We start from the raw sequence: 27161 nt of genomic DNA on the forward strand, positions 1-27161 counted from the left end.
TTCCTAGCGAAGCAAAAAACAAACTGTTGTTTCCCGTTCCAGCGCTGAGTTAGAGTATCGTGCGCTTGTTGATTCTACTTCTGAGCTTCTTTGGATTCGACGACTTCTTTCAGATCTTGACGTTACTCAACCGCCATCCATCGATCTTCATTGTGATAGTCAAAGTGCTATTCACATTTCTCGGAATGATGTGTTTCATGAGCGCACTAAACACATCGAGATTGATTGCCACTTTGTACGACAACATGTTAGTACTGGTACTATACAATTATGGTACGTGTCTACCGAACACTAGACTGTAGATGTCTTCACGAAGTCTCTCTTGCATGATCATTTTTACATGTTATTGAGCAAACTCAAGTTGATCTCTACTCTATCACCTTGAATTTGAGGAGGGTGTTAGAATATATTATGTGGCCCAACTCATCTAAATGTTGCCATAACTTGGGCGCTAAGATAAATCATATATATATATATATTATAATTTTGTATTATCAATTATTTAATACAATCTTTTTCTCTATATTCTTACCAAATCAACCCAGTGATGGCTCATTCAAGATAATTGAGCTTCTAACTCTATGATATCAAACTATTTAATAACATGAAATATGATTTTGGTTAAGACTAAGATGTTAAATCGAAACATATCTTAAATCTTTTCATTAAGAATTTTATTCAAGTTATCTGAACAATATATCCGTTTACATAAATCAAATCAATGATGACTCGTACAAGAGAATTGGGCTTCTAACTCTATGAGTACCGTCAGACCAGGTTAAAGAACATGAAATATGATTTTGGTTTAACCACTTTCCACTAACGGTCACCAAAAAAGATTTCTTCTCTTTCAGATTAACAAAAGAGAGGATGCTTGGCTCAACACTAATATGGACCATGCTATCACCCGTAACGGTTTCGGCGTAATATGTAGAGTTACTATTTCCAACATTTGTCACAACTCTCAAGAATGTAACGGTGAAATTCGAGTTCTTATGCACCGATGTAGTCATTGTTGGGTAATTGAGATCTTTTGGAGATGATGTTGTAATCCCCTTTGTACACTTATTTTTTCCTTTGAGCATTTTTATCAATTTATCACCTTCTGAGCCGAGACTACAAAACATTTTGAAATAGTTGTCTATAGATGTCTCATACACAAGGCCAGAATTTAGAGCTTTCACTGGATCAACGTGCCCTGCTCCGTGACCAAGTTCATTGTCCAAATTGTAATTTGAATTCATATTCCAAGCTACAAATTAACAAGTCATTCAATCAAATAGACATGACCAATCATTAATCATTTTAATATTTGTTAAATGCAAATTAAATTTAAATTATTTACCAGAAGTCATGAGTGAAGATTTGATGGCGGAAAAAGACCAATCAGGATGTTTTGATTTCACATAAGCTACTACACCAGCAACATGTGGACACGCCATGGAAGTTCCAGTCATGAAGGTGTAATTAGTCTTGAATGTTTTAGAATCTGATGTGGATGAAGGATTCGATGATTGAAGAAATGCCGCTAAAATATATGTGCCCGGTGCGGTTATATCTGGCTGTAAGGTATAGAAGAACAATATTATATATATGATTAGTTAGATGCACAATAAAACTAATGACAGTTGAATTGTTATGTGATCAACAAGTGATAACAAACAAACTAGATCCATTCTTGTATAATTATATACCTTCAAAATTTGTGGAAAAATTCTGTTAGGTCCTCTGCTCGAATAAGAAGCGATTAAAGGAGTATTATTCTCAACAATCTCACTCTTCGTTATGCGTCCCAAGTGCACCGTTTTGGAATTGAGGTAAGATGTAAGATCAAGAAAGTCAGAGTCATTCAATATCGCAGTGGGTAGAGCTACAATTGGACCATATTCTGATGTTTCATTTGTTCGAAGAACAACTCCGCTTGCACCGACACTTTCTGCAGTTGAAATAACAGATATGTCCAAAGAATCACATATTATGATTTTTCCCTTCACCAAGTGAGGATCTACACAATCGGGCATGCATTGCCTATTATCAAGATTTAAGAAAGAAGCATTTATATATTTATATCAAGAAGGGTGCAATATTAATAATTAAATATTTTGGGTGAAAAATTACATGGCACTTGATTTATTGCATCTAAGGCCGACACTTCTTCCATACAACAAATTTGTGTTGTTTCGCATTTCAAAAGCATTCACGGTAGTACTCTGAATCGATCGATCAATCAATCATGAAAATATATTAATATTATTTATTTAACTAAAATATAACACATTACAATAATACTTACTACGAGTGTGTGACCATTTCCAAGGATGAGCTTGTTTTTTATTGTTCTGTCGGTACTTGCGGCTACTGTGAAAACCCATGGCGCAAAGCTGTCTGTCGTTGCGAACCCGAAATTTCCATTATTTCCCGCAATATGTACAGTTAAAATACCTTTTTCTATTGCATGAAATGATCCAATAGAAAACGCATCACTGCTCAATTTTAGGTTTCTAACTTTAATATTAAGAGAGATGGTAATGATGTCAACGTTGTCTGCAATTGCATCATCAAAGGCAGCCAACACATAATCATTAAAACAAAAGGCTGCACACACTTTATACACAGCAATCCTTGCCGATGGGACTCCTCCTCTAGCAGTTCCGTTTGCTATCCCAAAAAAACTAGTGTTTTCCAGTACCCTCCCCACAGCTGTAGAGGCCGTGTGAGTTCCATGTCCATTATTATTATCCCTTGCGGACTTATCATATATGTCGTAGCCCCTCGCTCCAATTATCTTTCTATATCACACAAAAAAAACAATCAATTCATGATTACAAAACCTTATATTTAACTAAAGAAAAGTACGTAGAGAGTACCTGTTACAGACGAAGTCTTTTCCACCATCACAGACACCTTTCCATTTTGTAGGTACATGGCTTAAACCGTGATCCGAAAAACTATGTGACTCTGGTATTACACCGCCGTCAAAGTGTCCAATTATAATATCACTCTCAATAATTGGATTTCGCGAAACATTTAGTGACAAACCAATATAATCCCAGGATCTTGTGGTTTGAAGTTGCAATTGTTGTCTTTTGAAAACAGATACAACCCCTTTTGTAGCTGTATGTATGATAGAAATAAAATGTTATAAGGTAAATAAGTTGATACATGTATATAGATATATAATATCATTTAAATATTTATATTATTTTCTCAATTATAAAATATACACCTTTCAACTTTAATACTTCACGTGAATTGAGATTCGCAACAAAACCATTAAAACTTCTCGTATAACTTCTTATTAATGTTTTTTCCGCAGTCCTGTTACAATGTTATATATAAAGGCGACATGTGAGTTAAATTTCATTAAAATTAATGTTTTATAGGCATATTTATAAACCCAACAAAGATTTATCTATCTGGGTAAGATATATGAGCTTACATACCTTTTTCTTAGGATTATAATATAATTAATAAATATTTCTTTTGTTTATTATATAAAATAATTGATTATATCTAAAAGTATTTACTTAATAACATTCTTAAAAAATTGTCAAACAAATCAAAACATCTCAATTCTTAAATATATATAAAAAAAATAATTTCAATTAGCACACTATCACACTAATATAGTACACATTATGAAAAAATAACAACACAATAAATTAATTACATACATTTTGTTATGACCTATATCTTGGAGCATGTTAATATGGTTGGAACGGGCTAAGTATTCTCCTTCTGGAAGGCTTCCCATATAAATGATGTGTACCTACAAAATTAAAAGAAAATCTTATCATTTTTGTAATAAAAAATATACAAATCATATATTAATTTAAATCCACGATAATATATGAAAGAAACAAAGAGGAATGTATACATTTCTTTGCTCCTCGGTAGATTCAAAAGATGTATCGATCAATGAAAAAATAATAAGTGTTTTAATAATGTAAAACAAATACTCAGTTGATCTCCGCATGATAAAAATCCTTCTTTTATAAGTTTCAAGATATATAATGTCAATTTACTTTAAATCATTTAAATAATGGACAACTAATCCTTTTATGGAAACAATTGCATATACTTTTATTTTTTTATTACAAGATGATTTTACTAATAATAATAAAATAAAAATTATTAATAATTAATGATATTACTAAAAAAAATTAAATTTAAATTTTATAATAATGATTTTTCTTTGATTAGAAAACTCCTAATCAATATATATATACTAATACATTTACTTATTTTCCAAATTAATTAAATAAATTAAAGTAAATTATTATTTTAGGATTTTTTTTAAACCACAATGGTATAAATTAAACAAGGAATTTATCTTTCTATATAATTAAAAATTTCTTTAGTAATCAATATTTTATAAATAAACCAATATAGAGATTTTATAAAAATAAATGTGCAAATTTGTCCCACAATTTAATTTGATTTTAAACTACCTTGTGCAGTGGATCTTCTACCCAATCTGTTTGAGATATTACACATATCATTTTTCTTTAATTATTTTCCATTTATGTTACTTCTTCAGGTAACTTTTCACTTTTTTTTAATCAAGGCATTTTGAATTATTGGATTACGTCCACTTTTTTTTTTGTGATAAATTAAAAAAATTAATTCAAGAAATAAGTATTATAAATATAATATTAGTTTCAAATATATTTTTTTTTAGATAAAATTGTCATTTTAAATTTAGTTTTTAAATATTAATAATATATAATAATTGTTTAAAATGTAATTTTGTAATTACTAAATAAATGTTAAACAAAAATATAATAAGAATTATTTGATATTTTTATTCTTGAATTTCACGGGAATTCTTACTCTGTAAGTAAATAATGTCTAATTTTGTTATTTATAATAATAAAACAAAATAAAAATAAGAGAATAAATTTCATTTTCCTTTATTGTTTTGCATTCGTTTGAGATTCGTTTGAGAATATCTCATTATTTAGGTTACAAACAATAAAAATTAATACTTTAATTTATAATATTAAAATAATTATTTTAAATTATTTTTAAATAAATAAGATTACAAATCACAATAATTAACCCCATGATCAAAAACCTATTTAAAATAATTAATTAGGATTAATTATTGTGCTAAGGGTTAATTAGGATTAATTAGGATATTTGTTTTTATTTAAAACCTTAAGGGTTTATTTGAAATTAATTTTTTTTTCGCCCTTTTCGGTTTTAATTTTGATCTTTTTAAATACACAAAATATTAAAATAAATATGGAAAATATTTTAACAAGTTTTTTTTTATATATTTTTAGGATTTAAATAAATAATTCTTTTTAGATGAAATAGATACAACAATTCATCAAAATTATTTATTTTTGTCTTTTAATTTTTCTAAAATATTTTTAAGATAATATGAGTATAACGTTTATCCCAAATAATTTTATTTTTTATTTTGACCCTAATTTCTAATTAATTTGATTAATTAGCACAATAATTAATTATAATTAATTGTTTTAAATAGGTTTTTGGCCATGGGGTTAATTATTTTAATATTCTTTATTTAAAAATAATTCAAAATAATTATTTTAATATTATAAATTGGAGTGTTTATTTTTAGTGCTTACAGCAAGTTAAAATTAACTTCCTCTAAAATAGTCTAGAACTTTTTCAGGAGTCTTTAAATGCTAAAGATGTTTCGATTTAGAGCTAACACACAACGATGAGATCAAGATCAAGAAAAATACAATAATCTTTATTAGAGGCATTTTTGAGCATACATTAATTTAGCCCATAGATAACCATGCATTTCTGCATCACGAAAAATACAAACACCATAGTTTATACTATGGGAATTTTTTAAAAGCATGCATTCAGTGGTCCTATCCATGAGCTAGAAAATGCAATGAAACATTTTGGTTTCGAGCCAGCTATGGTTTTCATACATTGGAAATTTAAAATACTATAATTTATACTAGGGACATTTTTTTCAAAATTCCATGGTAACTTTTCAAACCCATCGCCTAAGACCTAACACTCAAGCATTAGGTTGCAACTTCCTTGCAATTTCAAGGAGCATAAACTTAGCTTTCTCATACGAAGTCACTCGTCCATTACAAGTCTTAGTTCATACAAGATAGGAAACGTTTACCTCCATTCTAAAGTCATACATCAGGCCTCTACCAGATTTGAATAAAAATCCCCAAGGACCACTTAAAAAAATGTGTGTTTCTTAGACCTCGTTGATCTTTTGTAGAATTGACGAGGTATTGTTTGTTCTGTCTCATCTTGAATTATCCGGTGGATGTTCATGCAACCAACCTTTGCGAAATTCTCATGCTTTGACTTCTCATTAGATAAGAAAGCGAGTGTTTAATATCCACTCATAAATTCACAATGTAAATTCTAGACTCTGCTACTAGGTGATTATATTTTTTTTGTGATTCCCTATTTAACCGATTGCTTTATTGATATGAAATTGTTCTAGTTCTCACGAACCCTATTTGATCACTTGCTTAATCGATAGGAAATTGTTCTAGTTTTTTTGCGATTCTTCTATCTAATCACTCACTTGATTGATAAGAAACTATTCTTGTTTCCGCGATTCCTCTATCTGATCACTCACTTGATCGATAATCAATTGTTCAAGTTTCTGCGATTCCTTTATGTTGGCCCAGGAAGATAATCATTCACAAAACTTTGAGAAATTTCTATAAAATCTTAAAAAAACAATTACAAGAGTTGTTATCTCTCTTTTATTTTTCTTCCTCTAATAAGAGTAACATACACTTTATTTATACTAAATAAAAAAAACTCTTAATTTTCTAATTTAATGAAATTTATTGAAAATATTCTATTTTCCTCATTATTGCAAATATTTTGTTTTCTTCATCTTTGCAAATCTTCCGTTTTCCTCATTAATGCAGATCTTCCATTTATTTGTAAACGTTGTAACAGCCAGGAGTAATACAACATTCTCCCCCTTAGTCCTGGCGTGGTTCGAGATCACGAATATCAATCAGGTGTCGCATCATCACCAGTTTTGATGCTGGCAAAGCTTTCGTAAGTATGTCGGCCTTCTGTTCATCCGTTCGAACAAATTCTACTTTGATTTGACTTCCTTCAACACACTCTCGAATGAAATGATATTTTGTGTCGATGTGTTTGCTACGACCATGAAAAACTGGGTTTTTCATGAGTGCAAGTGCAGACTTGTTGTCAACGTAGAGCTTCACTACCTTAGATTTCGAACCACTTAGTTCAAACAACAATGATTTCAACCAAAGTGCTTGACACGCTGCCGCTGCTGCAGCCATGAACTCTGCTTCACATGAGGATAATGCCACTGTTTTCTGTTTCTGGGAGTTCCACGAAACAAGACTATCGTTAATGTAGAACGCCATGCCCCCCGTACTTTTCCGGTCATCTAGGTCACCTGCGAGATCACTATCAGAGTAACCCACTATTTCCTCGTCACCGCCTCCTTTTCGAAACACTAGACCTAAGTGTATAGTGCCTTGAAGGTATCGAAGCACCTGCTTCACTGCCTTGTGATGTATCTCAGTTGGCCTCTCCATGAATCTACTGACAACACCAACAACATAAGAAAGATCTGGTCTTGTATGAAGGAGATATCGCAGACAACCAATGACTCTTCGATATTCAGTTGCATCAATCGGTTGTCCTTCGGAATCCTTATAGAGTTGAGCCCTATGCTCCATTGGTGCCTTTGTTGAGTTACAATCAAGCATTCCAAATTGGTTCAGCACCTTTTTGGCATATGTTGTCTACTTGATCGATACACCTCCTTCGAACTGATCTACCTCGATTCCAAGGTAGTATGAAAGCAATCCAAGATCACTCATCTCGAACTCCCCCATTATCTGCTTTTTGAAAAGTTTGACACCCTTTGGATCTCCACCTGTTAAAATAAGATCATCCACGTAAATACCAACAATAATTCGGGTATTACCGTTGCCTCTTGTGTACTACGCTTGCTCCTGTGTACACTTTTCGAAGCCCATTTTCTTCAAACTTTTGTCCAACTTTAGATTCCACGCACGAGGAGCTTGCCTTAGGCCATACAATGCCTTTTTTAATTTAAGCACCATATTCTCCTTCCCTGTTGCCTTGAATCCTTCCGGTTGAGTTACGTACACTTCCTCTTCCAGTTCTCCATTGAGAAAAGCTGACTTTACATCGAGATGATAAATTTTCCAACCACAATTGGCTGCCAATGCAAGAATGACTCGAATTGTGTCCATTCGAGCAACTGGAGCGAAGGTTTCTTCGAAGTCAATGCCTTGTCATTGCACACATCTCTTTGCAACTAAACGAGCTTTGTGTTGGATCACCTCACTATCTGAGTTTTTCTTGAGCTTAAATACCCATTTGAGTCCAATTACCTTGTGTCCGACTGGCAATGGGACGAGAGACCACGTCTCATTCTTCTCGATGGCTTCAATTTCTTTAGTCATTGCTTCTTCCCATTGTGGTTGTCCAACCGCTTCATTGTAGCAAGAAGGTTCCTCCGTCTATGCTAACATCAAGTCTTCAAAATCAAGTGTCACTCGAGGTGTTTCTTCCAAGATATCGGTCATGTTCTTGTATCGAACAGGTCCTTTATCACTCCCAATGTGTCCACCTGACCATGGAGTGGGTAAACCATCGCCTTGGTCTGTTTGTTCAGTCACTTGCTCGAGCTGTGGAGGATTCGAGACATCCTCTTGGAACATTTCTGAAGTATACTGTCCTCTTGTCGATCCACTCTCAAATGGGATCGTTCGAATTCCAACATGCTCGTGATTAACCTCTTCGTAAACTTTGAAGGGTTGATCACTCTTTTCATTTTGCCAATCCCATGCTGCACTTTCTTCGAACACAACGTCACGAATCACATGGATCTTGTCATTTTGTGGTTCGAGCAACCTGTGTGCCTTACTTCCTTCTTCGACACCTAAATAGACAAACGACTGACTTCTGTCATCTAACTTTTTTAGATAGGGAGTGGTCACCTTGGCATGCGCAGTACACCCAAAAACACGAAGGTGCGCTAGGTGTGGCCTCATTCCAGTCCACATCTCAAATGGAGTTTTGTCTCGAACATCTTTGGTTGGAACCCGATTGAGAAGATAGACTGCATGACGAACTGCCTCCCCCCAATACTTGCTCGGGACTTCCATGCTTTTGAGCAACGACCTAGCCATGGCCATCACTGTTCGATTACGCCTCTCCACCACACCATTTTGTTGAGGAGAGTATGGTGCTGTGAATTGTCGCTCTATCCCTGCTTCTTCACACATCTCTCTAAATTCCCTCGAGAAGAATTCACCTCCTCTATCTGAACGAAGGACTTTGATTCGAAGTCCGGTCACATTCTCGACCAATTTCTTTGTCTTCTTAAACGAAGAGCATGCTTCGTCCTTTGTTTTCAACATATGGAACCACATCCACCTGGAATTATCATCAACAATCAGCATGAAGTATCGATTTCCTCCTGGGGTTGATGGCGTGATTGGCCCACATAAGTCAATGTGCAACAATTCGAGTGGCTTTTTCGCTCGAAACATGGCTTCTAACGCAAACGGTTGTCTCGTTTGTTTTGCAACTAGGCATGTTCGACAAAGTTGTTTTGGAGGAGAAATTTTTGGAACACCAGCAGCCATTCCCTTATTTATGAGGGACTTTAGTGCTTGGAAGTTAACATGACCGAGACGAGCGTGCCATAACCATGCTGGATCTTCAAGATTAGCTAAAAGATAAACCGTTTTTGCTAATTTCAAGCAAATTTGATATAGTCGATTATGCGTTCGTCTCACTTTCATGATAAGGCATGAAGGGTTCTTAGCAAAGACTTCAAGATATTCTCCATCCATCACCACCCTGTGACCTGTCTCGGTAAGTTGCCCGAGACTCACTAGATTACTTTTTAAAGAAGGAATGAAAAAAACTCCCTCGAGAAGCCACTAGTCGCCATTTTTGCATTCGAACATGATAGAACCTTTACCACAAATTTGTACCGTGGAACCATTTCCGAACTTCACCTTTCCAGTGACTGCCTCGTCTAGTTCAAAGAACTTCTCTTTATCGCCAGTCATGTGATTGCTAGCGCCGTTGTCCAAGAACCAAGCATCTCTTGATGTCTCATCGTTCTTAGCTTCTAGAATTTCTGGAGTCAGCTTCATTTCATTCAGCATGGCAACATTGATTGGAGGAATCTCCTCCGAGATTGCCATAAGTAATGCTGGTTCGACGTTGTCTGCGTGGGTAAGGTGTGATACCTCGTTCTTCTTTGCTCGACATTGTGTTGAGTAATGTCCCATCTCGTTGCAATTAAAACAACGAATGTGACGCTTGTCTCGAGGAGCTCCTCGACCACCTGAACCACCTTCTTTGTCTTTCCGAGATGGTGCTCCTCGGCCTCCTCTCCCTTGGCCTCTACCTCGGGTTCTACCTCCTTGACCACGGGTCCCACTATCTGTGGAATCCTTTTTCCACTAGTTCAATGAGTCTTCCTCGTCCTTTTTAAACCGTGTCTTCCACTCCTCCTGAGTGAGTAGCACTTGTCCTTCGTTTCCTCCAAAGTTTGTGTTTTTCTTGCGCGTACGTTCCTCGAAGACCTTCAGCCTTCCAACAGCTTCCTCAAATGTCTCGAGGTTGTAAAATTGCTCGATGCCGGCTACCACACTGATAAACCTTTCTAGCACGGTGTCGAATAGCTTCTTTACTATCGCAATATCATTTAGTGTTTCTCCAAGGCTTGAGTACCTGACTGATATGGATGTGAGTCGACCAGCATATTGATCGAGCGACTCACTGTCGTTCATATGCATCCTATCAAACTCACTCTTCAATGTCTGCAATCGTGCATTCTTCACTCGGTCTGCGCCGACGAACCTCGTCTTGAGACAATCCCACACTTCCTTCGTTGTCTTCTTATTTGCCACCTGCATTAGAAGATCCTCCGGAAATGCTTGCAGAAGATGTGACCTCGCCTTCTTATCAAGTTGAACATCAATCTTTGTGCCTTCTACTGACTCGACTGCCTCCCATACTCCTTGGTCCTCCATCATAGCCTGTACACGTATCACCCAACTGATGTAGTTCGTGTGTGTTAGCTGCGGATAGTGGAATATGCCATTGTTTTACTGCGCCCCTGATGATCCTGCACCCTTCGACATTTGATCCCACCGGATGATTTTGGGCATTCACCTGATGCTCTGATACCAAATGTTGGCCCAGGAAGAGAATCACTCACAAAACTTTGAGAAATTTCTATAAAATCTTAAAAAAATAATTACAAGAGTTGTTATCTCTCTTTTATTTTTCTTCCTTTAATAAGAGTAACATACACTTTATTTATACTAAATAAAAAAAACTCTTAATTTTCTAATTTAATGAAATTTATTGAAAATATTCTATTTTCCTCATTATTGCAAATATTTTGTTTTCTTCATCATTGCAAATCTGCCGTTTTCCTCATTAATGCAGATCTTCCATTTATTTGTAAACGTTGTAACAGCCAGGAGTAATACAACAATCTATCCGATCACTTGATCAATAGGCGATTGTTCCAAAATTTTCAATTCCTTTATCCGATCACTCGCTTAATCGAAAGGCAATTGTTTCAGTTTACGCGATTCCTCTATCTGATCACTCGCTTAATCCATAGGCAACTGTTCGAGTTCCCACATTTCCCTCTTTATCACTCGCTTGATCGATAAACAATTATTCTAGTTCCCATAATTCCCTATCTGATCACTCACTTGATCGATTTGCATCTATTCCAGTTTATGTGATTCCTCTATCTAATCACTCGCTTGATCGATAGAAAAATATTCCAGTTCACACGATTCCCTATATAATCACTCACTTGATCGATAGGCAATTGTTCCAATTTTCATGATTCCTCTATCTGATCACTCATTTGATCGATAAGAAACTTTTCTAGTTCTCACAATTTCCTTCCTGATCACTTGCTTGATCGATAGACAATTGTTCTAGTTAACCGCGATATCATATCTGATCATGTTAACTTGATAGACAACTATTCCACTACTCAAGATCCCCATATGATCTTAGTGTGGCTTGCCTTTTATTTTATCAAAGATGCAAATCTCTACCCAAGATCCCTCATAGGATCGTAGTGCGATTTGCCTTTTATTATATTAAAGATGCAACTCTCTACTTAGCACCCCCATAGGATCGTAGTGTAGTTCGCTCTTCTTAGGATCATAGTGCGGTTTGTCTTTTTCTGTATAAGAGATGCAACTCTCTTCTGATGATCCCCCATATGTTTGCAGTGCAACTCGCTTTTTTCATCATCTAGAAGCACAACCCACTACTCGGGATCCCCATATGATCGTATAGTTTTCCATTTATTCTAGAAGAGATGCAATTCTCTATTCAGGATCCCCATATGATCGTAGTGTATTTCACATTTCTAATCATTTAGAAGCACAATCCTCTACTCTATATCCCCAAAAGATCATAGTTGGTTTGCATTTGTTTTACAATTATCTACTCTAGATCCCCACAAGACCATAGTTAGTTCATTTCTTGAATCACAGAATTATATTCTAGATACCCCATATGATCGTATTCTTCACAACTATCTACTTTAGATCCCTATAGGACCATAGTTAGTTTATTTCTTAAAACACAACCATCTACTCTAGATCTCCATAAGATCGTAGTTGGTTTGTATTTCCTTACAACTATCTACTATTGATCCCCACATGATCGTAGTTAATTCATTTCTTGAATCAATACTCTAGATCCCTATAGGACCGTACTTAGTTTGTTATCCTAACCCATTTGAAAATCCTAATCATTGTAATCCTTCCTTGGATCAGAAAAGTGAGTGATTATCCATCACTCATAGGATATTATGATTTGATTCCTCATAGAATCGGGCAAGTGAGTGGTTAATGTCACTCACAAAAAGTCTTACTATACGATCATCACTCTAATCCATAATCATAAATCACTCATTTGATTGACTAAATTTGATCACTCACTTGATTAATGTCTTTAGTTTGTTATTCCTTTTAACACAGATGCACCTCATCAGTTATCCTCACATGGACTTGATCACATAATTGATTGTAAACCTGATTTGAAACTTGTCCAATCACTCGCTTGATTGATAAGTTTACTTGTATAAAAACATAACCCTTCATCTAATCGCCCTTTCGGTTGATGAGTTTACATGAAATTTCTTCTTGTTAAAAATTCCTAAAGAGGGAGATGACACGAAAGATGATTCACATGAATCACTATGTGTGTTTATGCTTGACAAGATGTGGGTTTATTAATATTGTATTACCATCGGATAGGTATGCTAAGATATCGTTTGACATTTGTTTGCTTAAAAGAATCAGTGATAGCAGCATTTTACAATGATCCCATACATGATCAATTGTAAATTTCAATATATCGTTCCTTATAAAGATATCATCCGATGGGTATTCATTCAAGGATGCATCCAAAAATTTAGATCCCTCATTGGATTATGACACAACCCATTCATCGTTTACAGTTAACATATGTAGCTAAAATTGTTAAATCATGTTTTCTCACATTTGATTTTGTCTTATAGGTGTCATACCAGAACTTACATACAATTCACACTCAAGTTCTTCTAACAAGCGGCCACAAGTAAGAAGTTTAGATAAGAATACAACACATTGAGTTGTATTTCTCTATCCCCTTTTATTTAATTACTTGGGTTTGTAAAGGTGGTGTCTATTTGTTCAAACTTGGACACACGTTTTACTAACGAGACTCTTTTTTCCAAACTCTGTCCAAGAAAGGTATTTTGTATATACTCTATTTTTACTCACAAATAATTAGAATAAATATACTCAGTTTAGCATGATGATCATACATGATTGTTAGACCGTAATATTTAAAATTAATTATTAATTCGCAAAACAGTCATTTTTGGCCTATTTGGAGTTATACAAACGCTATTTTTAAAAATACTTAGAATTTTAGCGTTTTGAACGACCGACTCAAAAATACAAAATTTTGAGTATAATATTGTTATTATGCATTTTTAACAAAAAGGTCCCCGATGGCCATTCTTTGAAATTTAATCTAAACGCAATATTTTTTTGTAAAACACAAAATCCAGGAAACCTAATACATGTATGATGTCCGGAATGTAGAAAGAAACACAAAATTGACTATATTTTTGTTTTTAATTTTTCAGATAAACGTTCAATTGACACAAGAGAAGAAAAAAATTTCAAATTTCGAATTTGAGAATCGACAAGACCCTTTTTCTTTGTCTTCTTTGGGATTGGCTCTGAAAGAATAGAACTCTAAGGAAGCAGCTTATGCGTCTATTGATGCGGATTTGTATGCTAAAGAAGCAATATGCGGCCCCAAAACGGGTTTCCCACCATAGGCTATTTCACCCATCAGACCGACAAATGGAACCACCACGGAGGGTCACTGGAATCTTCGACCTTCAAATAACTTTGTTCTTGATTTGGTGTTGAAATTCTAGAATTTAGGTAGGAAGAGCACTTATAACTTCTTCAAATGGCTCTAAATATTTCAATTATTAATGGAATTAGTTGATTTTTATTGGATTGAAAAAATGGAGGAGTCCTCTATCCCCCTATGAAAAACAATAATTAATCCAAATTTTAGAACCAAGCTACATTTTTAGAAACAATGGAGGATGCTTAGATAAGATCCAAACTAACGACACTTCACTAATAAATCTCCCCTCCAGCTAAATATGTAAACCAAATCATCTTTAATCCCTCACTAGAATTGAATCCCAAACTACAATGGGAGATCACTAGAATTGAATCCTAAACTACAACGGGAGATCACTAGAATTGAGAAAATCGTTTGTTGATAATTGCTCCCTCCAATCTTGAAGAACGTCTGGCGCTGGGACGAATATATGAGTTTACCCAAATTTTATTTTATTTTATTTTTTACGGTTAAAATGTGACATTACCCCTTAATTATTAAAAAAAATTCAATAAAATCCACTAATTTATTTATTTAATTATTAAAAAATGGTAAAATTTACTTTTATTTACCCGTTTTATCAAAAAAAAAAACGTTCTTTTTTACTTTAACCCACCCTAAAAAAATTTTAAGTCCACCCCACCATTGAATCCTGAGTCCGTGCCTAGTGTGGCGGAAGCTTCTTTATCAAAGCAAATTTTTCGTGACTGTTGCAACTTACGCTTCCAACATAACTCCAAGCATTTGTAAGGCGCCTGAACATATGTAATCACAATTTCAAAATCAACTAAGTCTATTTGATTTTAGCTTTAATCATAAGAAAATTATAGGCATTGTTATTGAGTTTCGGCTCAAGAACAATGACTTCCTCCTCTTCTAGCGTTCATCAATAGAATATATTTTTGATGAAGGCGTCTATGAGCGTGATCGTTGTGTTTGATGATAGAATAAAAAAATTGTTTAGTTATTTAATTTTGGTAGTGAATATTAAGTTGATAACCACATGGAAATTATCTAGACATCTTCTTAGTTTTGTCTAATATATAAAGTTTAACAAAGAATATAGTAATAGATTTTGATTAATTGGTTTTTATCATTTTTTGATATTTTTTTTCTTTAAAAAATATATTTAATAGTTATTATTTTTATTTGTGTTGAGAGTTAAAAATAATAAGTTTATAATCAATTAAATTATAAAATGATATATGAATAAACTAAATAATTATATTAAATTATATATGTAATAACTATAATACATTTTGTTTTGGGAGGTAACTCTTAATCAATTATATATATATATATATATATATATATATATATATATATATATATATATATATATATATATATATATATATATATATATATATATATAAAGTATTCTTTCTTGAAAGAAAGAAAATATTTTTTATTTACATATAAAATAATCTATTATATAATGAAACAAAAAAGTGGTTAAGCATAACTACAATTTACCATGAAAAATAAATAAATAAATATATGCATAATACAATATAAAAGATAAATATTTTATAAACTTTTTCCTATATCTAGCTACTTATATCATTAATTTTTGTTTTGTTTAAAATCTTAGTTAAAAAATAGTTTCATTGACTGGTTTATTTTTTATTTTGTAAAGAAAGTAATTAGTGTAAGAAATTGAGAATTCTTTAAAAACAATATGTTTTATGCATTATGTCTATTGGAAATTGGACACCATAATCAATATATATTTATTTTGTTTAAGATATTTGAATAATTAATAATTTATCATATATATTAAAATCAATTAAATTATAAATAATTTAAAATAAAGTATAAGTATGGCAGTAAGCTTCCCATCTGTTAGGATAGAAATGGTATAATTGATTTGTTCACATTTTACCCTAAGATGCAGTTATAATTAAATGAATTTGATGTATTAATGGAGCTGTTTTACTATTTTTAGCATTGAGTTTGAAATACGAAAAGAAAAAGGAAGGGTATAATTTAATCTTAATTAGCATTAGTTATTATTATTATTTTTTATATTTTCTCATCAATTAAATAAAATATTAAATATACATTTTTGTAGTTTATAGGTGTACGGTCTTAGTTGAAGATCATATTATAATTAAAATAAATATGATATTTGAACGCTTAAATGGGAACTAAAATTAAAAATCTTGGAATTATATATATATATATATATATATATATATATATATATATATATATATATATATATATATATATATATATATATATATATATATATATATATATTCCTAATAAATATATTTTTTATTTTTATAAAAATTTTGGGAAGCTAGATCACATTGGCCATGGAAGCCTATGCTCATGAGTTGAAAGGGGAGGAGAAGTGAATATATGCAAAATAAATATGTATAATATTGAAATGAAAATAATTATGATATATATATATATATATATATATATATATATATATATATATATATTATATAAATATATAATTGTTTACCATTATTATTATTATTATTATTATTTTTAGCAGTAGTAACAAAAAAAAATGCTGATCAGATATTCTCAGGAAGAAAAATTAAATAAATCTCTTTTGTTCTATAAAAGGTATTATATTTGTTTTCTATTTATTAGGAATATATATATATATAGTATTCTTTCTTGAAAGAAATAAATTATTTTATATTTACATCTATAATAATCTATTATAGAATGAAACAAAAAAGTGGTTAAGCATAACTACAATTTACCATGAAAAATATATAATTGAATAATTAAATGAATTTGATGTATTAATGGAACTATTTACTATTTTTATGATTGAGTTTGAAATAAGAAAAGAAAGAAAACGGGTATAATTTAATGTTAATTAGCATTCAATACTTTTTTTTTTTGACATCTTCTCATCAATTAAATAAATAATTAAAATAAAATATTAAATATATATTTTTGTTAATTAAAAGTGAAATATAATTTTTTAAGTAAAAAAAGAACCCGAGGAGGAGGAGGAGGAGGGCTGCTATGAAAATAACTCTATAAATGCATCCTCGAATATGTTAATTTCATATCTCATAATTCATTGAAGAAGAAGAAGAAAAAGGTCGCCGCGACGATGATGATGATAATGGCGACGGCAACAATCTGTGCAGGTGCAGCAGCAGCAGAAGAAGAAGCAACATCAGCAACTGACCAGTACCACTCCCACCGAGGAATCTCTTGCCGAGCGATTGGAAAGTATGTGGCTAACTGTGAACCGTTCCTCTATTCTCCTTTAATCACACGACCTAGTCAGGCTTGTTGCGCTGCTGCTAAGATTCTAGCTAGATGAACGCGCAAAGGGGTCGTCATCCTCCGATAGAAAAGACATCTGTTTTTGTCTTAGTTTCGGTTTACAAGAGGCTTTTCTGTCCCATGCCGTCGCTTTGAAAACTCTCTGCCGACTGTCGTTAATAACCTTTGATCCCAACGTTGTCTGTTGAAACTAGGAAACCGGCCGGCCCGATGATATCAGACTATATTAAATAACACGATTAATAAGATTGTTAAATTGAAACATATATCATAAATCTTTTCATTAAGGAATTTTATTCAAGTTATCCAAACAATATATCCATTTACATAAATCAAATCAATGATGACTCATACAAGAGAATTGGGCTTCTAACTCTATGAGTACCGTCAGACCAGGTTAAAGAACATGAAATATGATTTTGGTTTAACCACTTTCCACTAACGGTCACCAAAAAAGATTTCTTCTCTTTCAGATTAACAAAAGAGAGGATGCTTGGCTCCACACTAACATGGACCATGCTATCACCCGTAACGGTTTCGGCGTGATATGTAGAGTTACTATTTCCAACATTTGTGACAACTCTCAAGAATGTAACGGTGAAATTCGAGTTCTTATGCACCGATGTAGTCATTGTTGGGTAATTGAGATCTTTTGGAGATGATGTTGTAACCCCCTTTGGACACTTATTTTTTCCTTTGAACATTTTTATCAATTTATCTCCTTCTGTGCCGAGACTACAAAACAATTTGAAATAGTCGTCTATAGATGTCTCATACACAAGCCCGGGATTTAGAGCTTTCACTGGATCAACATGCCCTGCTCCGTGGCCAAGTTCATTGTCCAAATTGTAATTTGAATTCATATTCCAAGCTACAAATTAACAAGTCATTCAATCAAATAGACATGACCGATCATTAATCATTTTAATATTTGTTAAATGCAAATTAAATTTAAATTATTTACCAGAAGTCATGAGTGAAGATTTGATGGCAGAAGAAGACCAATCAGGATGTTTTGATTTCACATAGGCTACTGCACCAGCAACATGTGGACACGCCATTGAAGTTCCAGTATTGAAAGTGTAATTAGTCTTGAATGTTTTAGAATCTGATGGAAAGGACGAAGGATTCGATGATCGAAGAAATGCCGCTAAAATATTTGTGCCTGGCGCGGTTATATCAGGCTATAAAGTATAGAAGAACAATATTATATATATATGATTAGTTAGATGCACAATAAAACTAAAGAGAGTTGAATTGTTGTAACATTAATAATCAACAAGCGAATTATTGTATAATTAATTATATATACCTTCAAAATTTGTGGAAAAATTCTATTAGGTCCTCTGCTCGAATAAGAAGCGATTAAAGGCGTATTATTCTCAACCATCTCACTCTTCGTTATGCGCCCCAAGTGCACCGTTTTGGAATTGAGGTAAGATGTAAGATACAGAAAGTCAGAGTCATCCAATATCGCAGTGGGTAGGGCTACAATTGAACCATATTCTGATGTTTCATTTGTTCGAAGAACAACCCCGCTTGCACCGACACTTTCTGCAGTTGAAATAGCCGAAACAAATGATGTTTCCAAAGAATCGCATATTATGATTTTTCCCTTCACCAAGTGAGGATCTACACAATCGGGCGTGCATTGCCTATTATCCAGATTTAAGAAAGAAGCATTTATATATATTTATATCAATAATAATATAAATGTGAAATTTAATAATTACATGGCACTTGATTCATTGCATCTAAGGCCGACACTTCTTCCATACAACAAATTTGTGTTGTTTTGCATTTCAAAAGCATTCACGGTAGTACTCTGAATCAATCAATCAATCATCAAAACATATTAATAAATATCTCACATTTAGTTATAATAAATATTATAAATGTTTTACCACAACACATTTTCACTAATATATATATATACTACTTACGTACCATGAGTGTTTTACCATTTTCAAGGATAAGTTTGTTTTTTACTGTTCTGTCGGTACTTGCGGCTACTGTGAAAACCCATGGCGCAAAGCTGTCTGTCTTTCCGAAACCGAATTTTCCTTCATTTCCCGCAGATTTTACAGTTAAAATACCCTTTTCTATTGCATGAAATGATCCAATAGCAATCGCATCGTTACTCAACTTTGGGTATCGAACATTACCACCAATAGAAATGGTAATAATGTTAACATTGTCTGCAATTGCATCATCAAAGGCAGCCAACACATAATCATTAAAACAAAAGGCTCTACACACTTTATACACAGCAATCCTTGCCGATGGGACTCCTCCTCTAGCAGTTCCGTTTGCTATCCCAAAAAAACTAGTGTTTCCCAATACCCTTCCCGCAGCCGTAGAGGCCGTATGAGTCCCATGTCCACTCTCATCCCTTGCGGACTTATCATCTATGTCGTAGGCCCTCGCTCCAATTATCTTTCTATATTACACAAAAAAAAACAATCAATTCATGATTACAAAACCTTATATTTAACTAAAGTAGAGAGTACCTGTTACAGACGAAGTCTTTTCCACCATCACAGACACCTTTCCATTTTGTAGGTACAGGGCTTAAACCGTGATCCGAAAAACTATGTGACTCGGGTGTTACACCGCCGTCAAAGTGTCCAATTATAATATCACTCTCAATAATTGGATTTCGCGAAACATTTAGTGACAAACCAATATAATCCCAAGATCTTGTGGTCTGAAGTTGCAATTGTTGTCTTTTGAAAATAGATACAACACCTTTTGTAGCTGTATGTATGATAGAAATAAAAAGTAATAAGTTGATACATGTATATAGATATATAATAGCATTTAAATATTTATATTATTTTCTCAATTATAAAATATGCACCTTTCAACTTTAATACTTCACGTGAATTGAGATTCGCAACAAAACCATTAAAACTTCTCGTATAACTTCTTATTAATGTTTTTTCCGAAGTCCTGTTACAATGTTATATATAAAGGGAACATGTGAGTTAAATTTAATTAAAATTAATGTTTTATAGGCATATTAATAAACCTAGCAAAGATTTATCTATTTGGGTAAGATATATGAGTTTACATACATGTTTCTTAGGATTATAATATAATTAATAAATATTTCTTTTGTTTAATATATAAAATAATCATATCTAAAAATATTTACTTAATAACATTCTTCAAAAATTGTCAAACAAATCAAAACATCTCAATTCTTAAATATATATAAAGAATAATTTCAATTAACACAATCTAGATAGTACACGTTATAAAAACTAACTACAAAACGCAATATATTAATCACATACAACATACATTTTGTTATGGCCTATATCTTGGAGCATGCTTATATGGTTGGAACGAGCTAAGTATTCTCCTTCTGGAAGGCTTCCCATATAAATGATGTGTACCTAAAAAAATCAAACAAAAATCTTATTATTTTTGTAATAAAAAAAATACAAATCATATATTAATTTGTGTCCACGATAATATATGAAAGAAACAAAGAGGAATGTATACATTTCTTTGCTCCTCAGTAGATTCAAAAGATGTATCGACCAATGAAAAAATAAAAAGTGTTTTCACAATGTAAAACAAATACTCGGTCGATCTCGTCATGATATAAATCTTTTTTTATGAGTTTCAAGTAATATAATGTCAATTTACTTTAAATCATTTAAATAATGGACAATTAATCTTGTATGGAAATTAATCATTTGTCTTTACTTTTTTTATTACAAAATGATTTTACTAATAATAAAAAATTATTATTAATAATTAATGATATTACTAAAATAAAATTTAAATTTTATAATAATGATTTTTCTTTGATTAGAAAACTCCTAATCAATATATATACTAATACATTTACTTATTTTCCAAATTAATTAAATAAAATAAAGTTAATTATTATTTTATTGAATTTTTTAAACCATAATGGTATAAATTGAACTAGGAATTTATCTTTCTATATAATTAAAAATTTCTTTAGTAATCAATATTTTATAAATAAACCAATATAGAGATTTTATAAAAATAAATGTACAAATTTGTCCCACAATTTAATTTGATTTTAAATTACCTTGTGCAGTGGATCTTCTACCCAATCTGATACAAAAGGATAATTTTTCATTTCCTCCATTATTTTGCATCTGTTTGAGATATTACATATATTATTTTTCTTTAATTATTTTCCATTTATGTTACCTTATTGACGTGATTTTTCACTTTTTTTAATCAAGGCATTTTGAATTATTGGATTAATTCTATTTTTTTTTTTGATAAATTTAAATAATTAATTTAAGAAATCAAGTTTAAATATGATATCAGTTTCAAACAATTTTTTATATTAAATAAAAATTTCCTATTAAATTTAGTTTTAAAATATTAATAATATATAATAATTGTTTGAAATATAATTTTGTAATTATTAAATAAATGTAAGCAAAAATATAAGAATTAATTGATATTTTTATTCTTAAATTTTAGAAGAAGTCTTACTCTGTACATAAATAATGTCTAATTTTGTTCTCTTATACTAATAAAAAAAAAATGGGATAAATTTTCATTTCCTTCATTATTTTGCATTTGTTTGAGATCGATCCTATTAAGTATATTATTTTTCTTTAATTTTTATGTAACTCTATCTTTTCTTTTATAAGCAAGGGGGTGTGAATTGGGTTAATTCTATATATTTAATCTAAATCAATAATGTATAGTCTAACTATAAATTTTTAAATAAATGGAAAATAAAATGAATAAAGTAGTTGAATTTAAATATTTGTATATAACCCAAATTATAATATTTAATTTATCGGAAAAATTAACAAGTAAATTTGTATTTAATAAATGACATTTAGTTTATTTTATTTTATTACAAAAATAAATAAATAAAATTATAAGATGGGATACATCTTGAATCTTTAATTTGTAATTTTGTAAGAATTTGTAATTTGTAATGTCTTACATTATTGAACAAAGATACAAGAACTCTTATAATACTGGATTAAGTAATAATAAATTTTCTAGATTTACTAAATCAAATTTCAAAATTCTTATAAGGTCTTGTTATACGGAATTAATAATTTTTTTACTCTCCAATTATAAAAATTTAAAATGTTTTGAGCCTCAAAATTATTTAAAAAATATTTTTATAAGACTTTGTTATAATAATTAATAATAATTAATTTTGAATCTATCTTAAAAGTCGGATTCCAAATGAATTATTATATGTCGCAAAATTTTAAATTAACTCCAAAACTAGTTATTATATAAATAAATGAAGGAAACATAATTTTGGGGGCAAATATGAAGTCGTCATTTAAGGACAACCACATGGGCGGCCGAAAACTGCAGCCTGCCACCGGAAGTCGGGAGGTGCCAACCATGCAAGGTCAACACGGGCTCAAAGCAGTCAACAGGCGCTTGGCACAAGTGTTTTACTCGTGGGTCTGGTCTTGAGCGGGTTCTGATTTAAAAATGGATTCTTCAAAACAAAACATTTTCATAGCAAAACATAATGAAATTGAATCGACCATATAAAACAAATTTTAGCGTGGAAAAATCTATCTTCAAATCGAGAATAAAAATCACAGGACCTGAACAAGCCACTTAACAATCCACTATCATCAAAAGGGTTACAAATAAGATTTCACTCTAGATATAACCAAACTAGAGTCTAATCATTTCCATCAAAATCACACAACAATCTTGACAAATAACAACAAAGAATAGAAAGAGCAAGATCAATCAACCTTATAAATTCTACAATTTTGGTTTCACTTGGATTGACTTAGAAGTTTCAGAATGTTGAGTTATAGAGTCTACATTTATAATAAACTCTACAATTGTCAATTAGAGTTTATTGGATTTGTATTTGATTTTGGGTTTGAGTCTGGCCAAGAGTTATTTAAGTTTTAGTACTTGAATATTTACTCAATAAATATGTGATTATTAAGGGTTTACATATACAAGACATAATTTTAGAGAGATAAAAGGTGAGGCAAAAACTCTGTATTCATTCTTCTTCTTCATAGTGAAATCTGGTGGCGGCTGAAGTGGATGTAACTCAATTTAAGTGAACCACTATAAATATGTGTATTCTTGTGTTCTTCTTTCTTGCGTTTTTATAGATCGTTTCAAGCAGGTATGATTCGGGAGATACAAATCCTAACAACTAGTATCAAAGCTTCTAGGCTACATCTGAACATTGGAAACGATGGCAAGCGAGAACAGTATAGGACATGGGATTGAAAGATTCGATGGGACAAATTATGCCTTCTAGAGGATGCAGATTGAAGATTATCTCTATGGTAAAAAATTAATGTCCTTTGGGTGAGAAAATAGAGTTGATGAATGAAGTTGAATGGAAACTCCTTGATAGACAGGTTTTAAGAATTGTCTGACTGACGCTAGCCAAGACGGTTGCTCACAATATAGCAAAGGAGAAGACCACCATGGGTCTGATGAAAGCTCTTTATGATAAGTATGAGAAACCATATGCTAACAATAATGTACACTTAATGAAAGACTATTTTACTTAAGAATGGTTGATGATACTTTTGTCACTACTCATTTGAATGAATTCAATACAATTGTGAATCAATTGCTATCTGTTGAGATTGATTTTTGGGACGAAGTTAGTGCCCTAATTTTGTTAGCATCTCTATCAAATAGTTAAAACCTATGAGGGAAACAATTAGTAATTCCGTTGGAAATTCTAAACTGAAATTTGTTGAAGTTAGAGATCGTATTATTTCTGAAGAGGCTCGTAAAATTTATTCTGGTGAAACGTTCAAAGATTCTACTATGAATATAGAAAACAAGGGGAGAGGTAATGATAGAAATTTCAACCGAGGTAAGAGCATATCTATGTCGAGGAGCAGGATGAGTCAATTCAAGTCTGGGCGGACATTTGAGTACTAGAATTTTGGTAAACATGGTCATTTGAAGAGGAACTGCAAAGCACCGAAGAGAAACGGCGATGATAAAAATGATACAGCCAACGTTGTTACAGAAACTGTCATTAATGAGTTACTTATGTCTGTTGATAGCCCGATAGATTTATGAGTTTTGGACTTGGGAGCGTCTTTCCACACCACTGCCCACAAAAAATTAATGGAGAATTATGTGGCTGGAAACTGTGGTAAAGTTTATCTCGTAGATGGTGAGCCACTAAATATTCTTGGCATAGGGGACATCAAATTGAAGATGGCAATGATTCTGTTTGGAAGATTAATAAAGTGAGACACATTCTAGGTTTAATGCGCAATCTGATTTATGTTACACAACTTGATGAAGAAGGTCACAATTTCAGTAGTGGAAATAGTGCGTGGAAGGTGACTAAAGGAGCAGTAGTTGTTGCTCGAGGTCACAAAACTGGAACGTTATACACTACTTCAACTTGCAAGAGAAACAATTGCTTTTGTAGTTGATGACTCGAAGAACAATGAGTTCTGACATTGCAGGTTGGGCCATATGAGCGAAAAATGGATGAAAATTCTTTTGAAGAATGGACAGATTCTAGAATTGAAGTCTATTGAACATCAGTTATATATGTGAAAACTGCATTCTTGGAAGACAGAAACGGGTGAGTTTCTTAAAGATTAGGAAGGAGCTCAAGAAAGAAAGACTAGAGTTGGTACACACTGATGTGTGGGGACCTGCACTTGTTTCTTCTATTGGCGGATCATAATACTACGTGACGTTTGTAGATGATTCGACAAGAAAGGTATAGGTAGATTTTATGAAGCACAAGTCTGAAGTATTTGTTATTTTCAAAAAGGGGAAGACTTTGGTTGAAAATGAAATAAATCAGAAGGTTAAATGCTTGAGATCCGACGACGGAGGCGAGTACATCAATTCAGGTTTCAAAGAATATATTGTGATGTAAATGAGATCAGTATGGTGAAGACTGTTACTCGAACGCCTAATAGAATGGAGTAGCTGAACGGATGAATCGAACATTGAACGAACGTGCTAGAAGAATGAGATTACATGTAGGGCTGCCTAAAACCTTCTAGGAAGAAACTATCAATATTGATGCCTACTTGATAAACATGGAACCCTCTATTTCTCTTGAATTCAGAATTCCTGAAGAAGTCTAGAGCAATAAAAAGGTAAACATTTCTTATTTGAAAATATTTGGTTGTTTATCATATGTTCATATTAATGAATGTGATAAGAGTAAGCTTGATCCAAAGTCTAACAAATGTTTTTTATTGGTTATGGTGATATCGAGTTTGGTTATCGTTTTGGGGATAATCAAAATCGGAAGATCATTCGTAGTAGAAATGTTATCTTCAATGAACATAGTCTCTATAAAAATTGTGTTAGGAAGACATCAGATGATGATTCCAAGTTAGAAAAGACTAGTACGACCGATTTGAGAGAATTTTCAGCTAAATATATACCGACTGTCGAAGAAGACTAGTGTGTTGTTGAAGATAAAATCGTTGAGAACGTGGCCCTAGAGACAAATCAGCAAACACCGATTATACAGTTAAGAAGATTGTCAAGGAATCGAAAACTAGTCGAGAGATGGTCTTCATCTTTGAACTATATCTTGTTGACAGATAGAGGTGAACCTGAATGCTTTGAGGAAGCAATACAATCTAATGAATCGGTTAAGTGGCAGTCTGCAATGGAAAATGAGATGGACTCTTTGATGTTGAATCAGACTTGGGATCTCACTAAGCTACCAAAGACAAAGAAAGCAGTTACAACAAATGGATCTTTAGGATTAAAGAAGAACATGATAAAACCATGAGGTAGGTACAAGGTAAGATTGATTGTGAAAGGATTTCAACAGAAAGAAGGTATTGACTACAATGAGATCTTCTCTCCAATAGTTAAATTGATGACAATCATAACTATTTTGAATTTGATTGTGAAAGAAGACATTTATCTTCAACAAATGAATGTCAAAACTATTTTTCTTCATGGTGATTTTGATGAAGAAATTTACACGCGACAACTAGAAGGATTTGAAATTAAAGGAAAAGATGAGTTTGTGTGTAAGCTTCAGAAGAGTCTATATGGTTTGAAACAGACTCTAAGGTAATGGTATAAGAAGTTCGATAGCTTCATGAAAAGTAACAATTTCTAAGGTGTGAAGCTGATCATTGCTTCTATATCAAGAAGTTTGATAAATCGTACATTATTCTGCTCCTCTACGTTGATGACATGTTGATTGTTGAAGCAAGCTTGTATGAGATTAACAATCTCAAGAAAGAGTTGTCTGAAAAGTTTGCAATGAATGATTTAAGAGCTGCAAAACAAATCATTGGGATGAGAATTTTCAGGGATGGAGAAGTTCTCAAGCTTTGACAAGAAGAATATTTGAAGAAAGTTCTTAGCAGGTTCAACTTGTATGATGTAAAACCAGTTACTTCCCCCTTAGCTAGTCACTTCAGACTATCTAAAGATCAATC

At 32.2% G+C, this 27161-nt stretch overlaps 2 protein-coding genes across 2 annotated transcripts; both read right to left on the minus strand.

Annotated features, from left to right (window-relative positions):
- Positions 1 to 713: 713 nt before the first annotated feature.
- On the minus strand, positions 714 to 7694 carry LOC124943793 (subtilisin-like protease SBT4.6). Its single transcript, XM_047484265.1, has 6 exons — positions 6983 to 7694; positions 2868 to 3114; positions 2350 to 2789; positions 1695 to 1936; positions 1346 to 1562; positions 714 to 1252 (listed from the first exon to the last, which is right to left on the minus strand). Exons 1-6 carry the CDS (start codon positions 7692 to 7694, stop codon positions 714 to 716), a joined length of 2397 nt encoding a protein of 798 aa, XP_047340221.1.
- Positions 7695 to 18071: 10377 nt separating this feature from the next.
- LOC124943794 (subtilisin-like protease SBT4.3) lies at positions 18072 to 21871 on the minus strand. The gene is made up of 9 exons (XM_047484266.1): positions 21812 to 21871; positions 21046 to 21140; positions 20600 to 20691; positions 20250 to 20496; positions 19687 to 20179; positions 19473 to 19564; positions 19052 to 19394; positions 18704 to 18923; positions 18072 to 18610 (listed from the first exon to the last, which is right to left on the minus strand). The coding sequence occupies exons 1-9, from the start codon at positions 21869 to 21871 to the stop codon at positions 18072 to 18074; spliced, it is 2181 nt and encodes a 726-aa protein (XP_047340222.1).
- Positions 21872 to 27161: the final 5290 nt, after the last annotated feature.

This window comes from Impatiens glandulifera, chromosome 6, assembly GCF_907164915.1.
Source record: "Impatiens glandulifera chromosome 6, dImpGla2.1, whole genome shotgun sequence".
Lineage (NCBI taxonomy): Eukaryota > Viridiplantae > Streptophyta > Magnoliopsida > Ericales > Balsaminaceae > Impatiens > Impatiens glandulifera.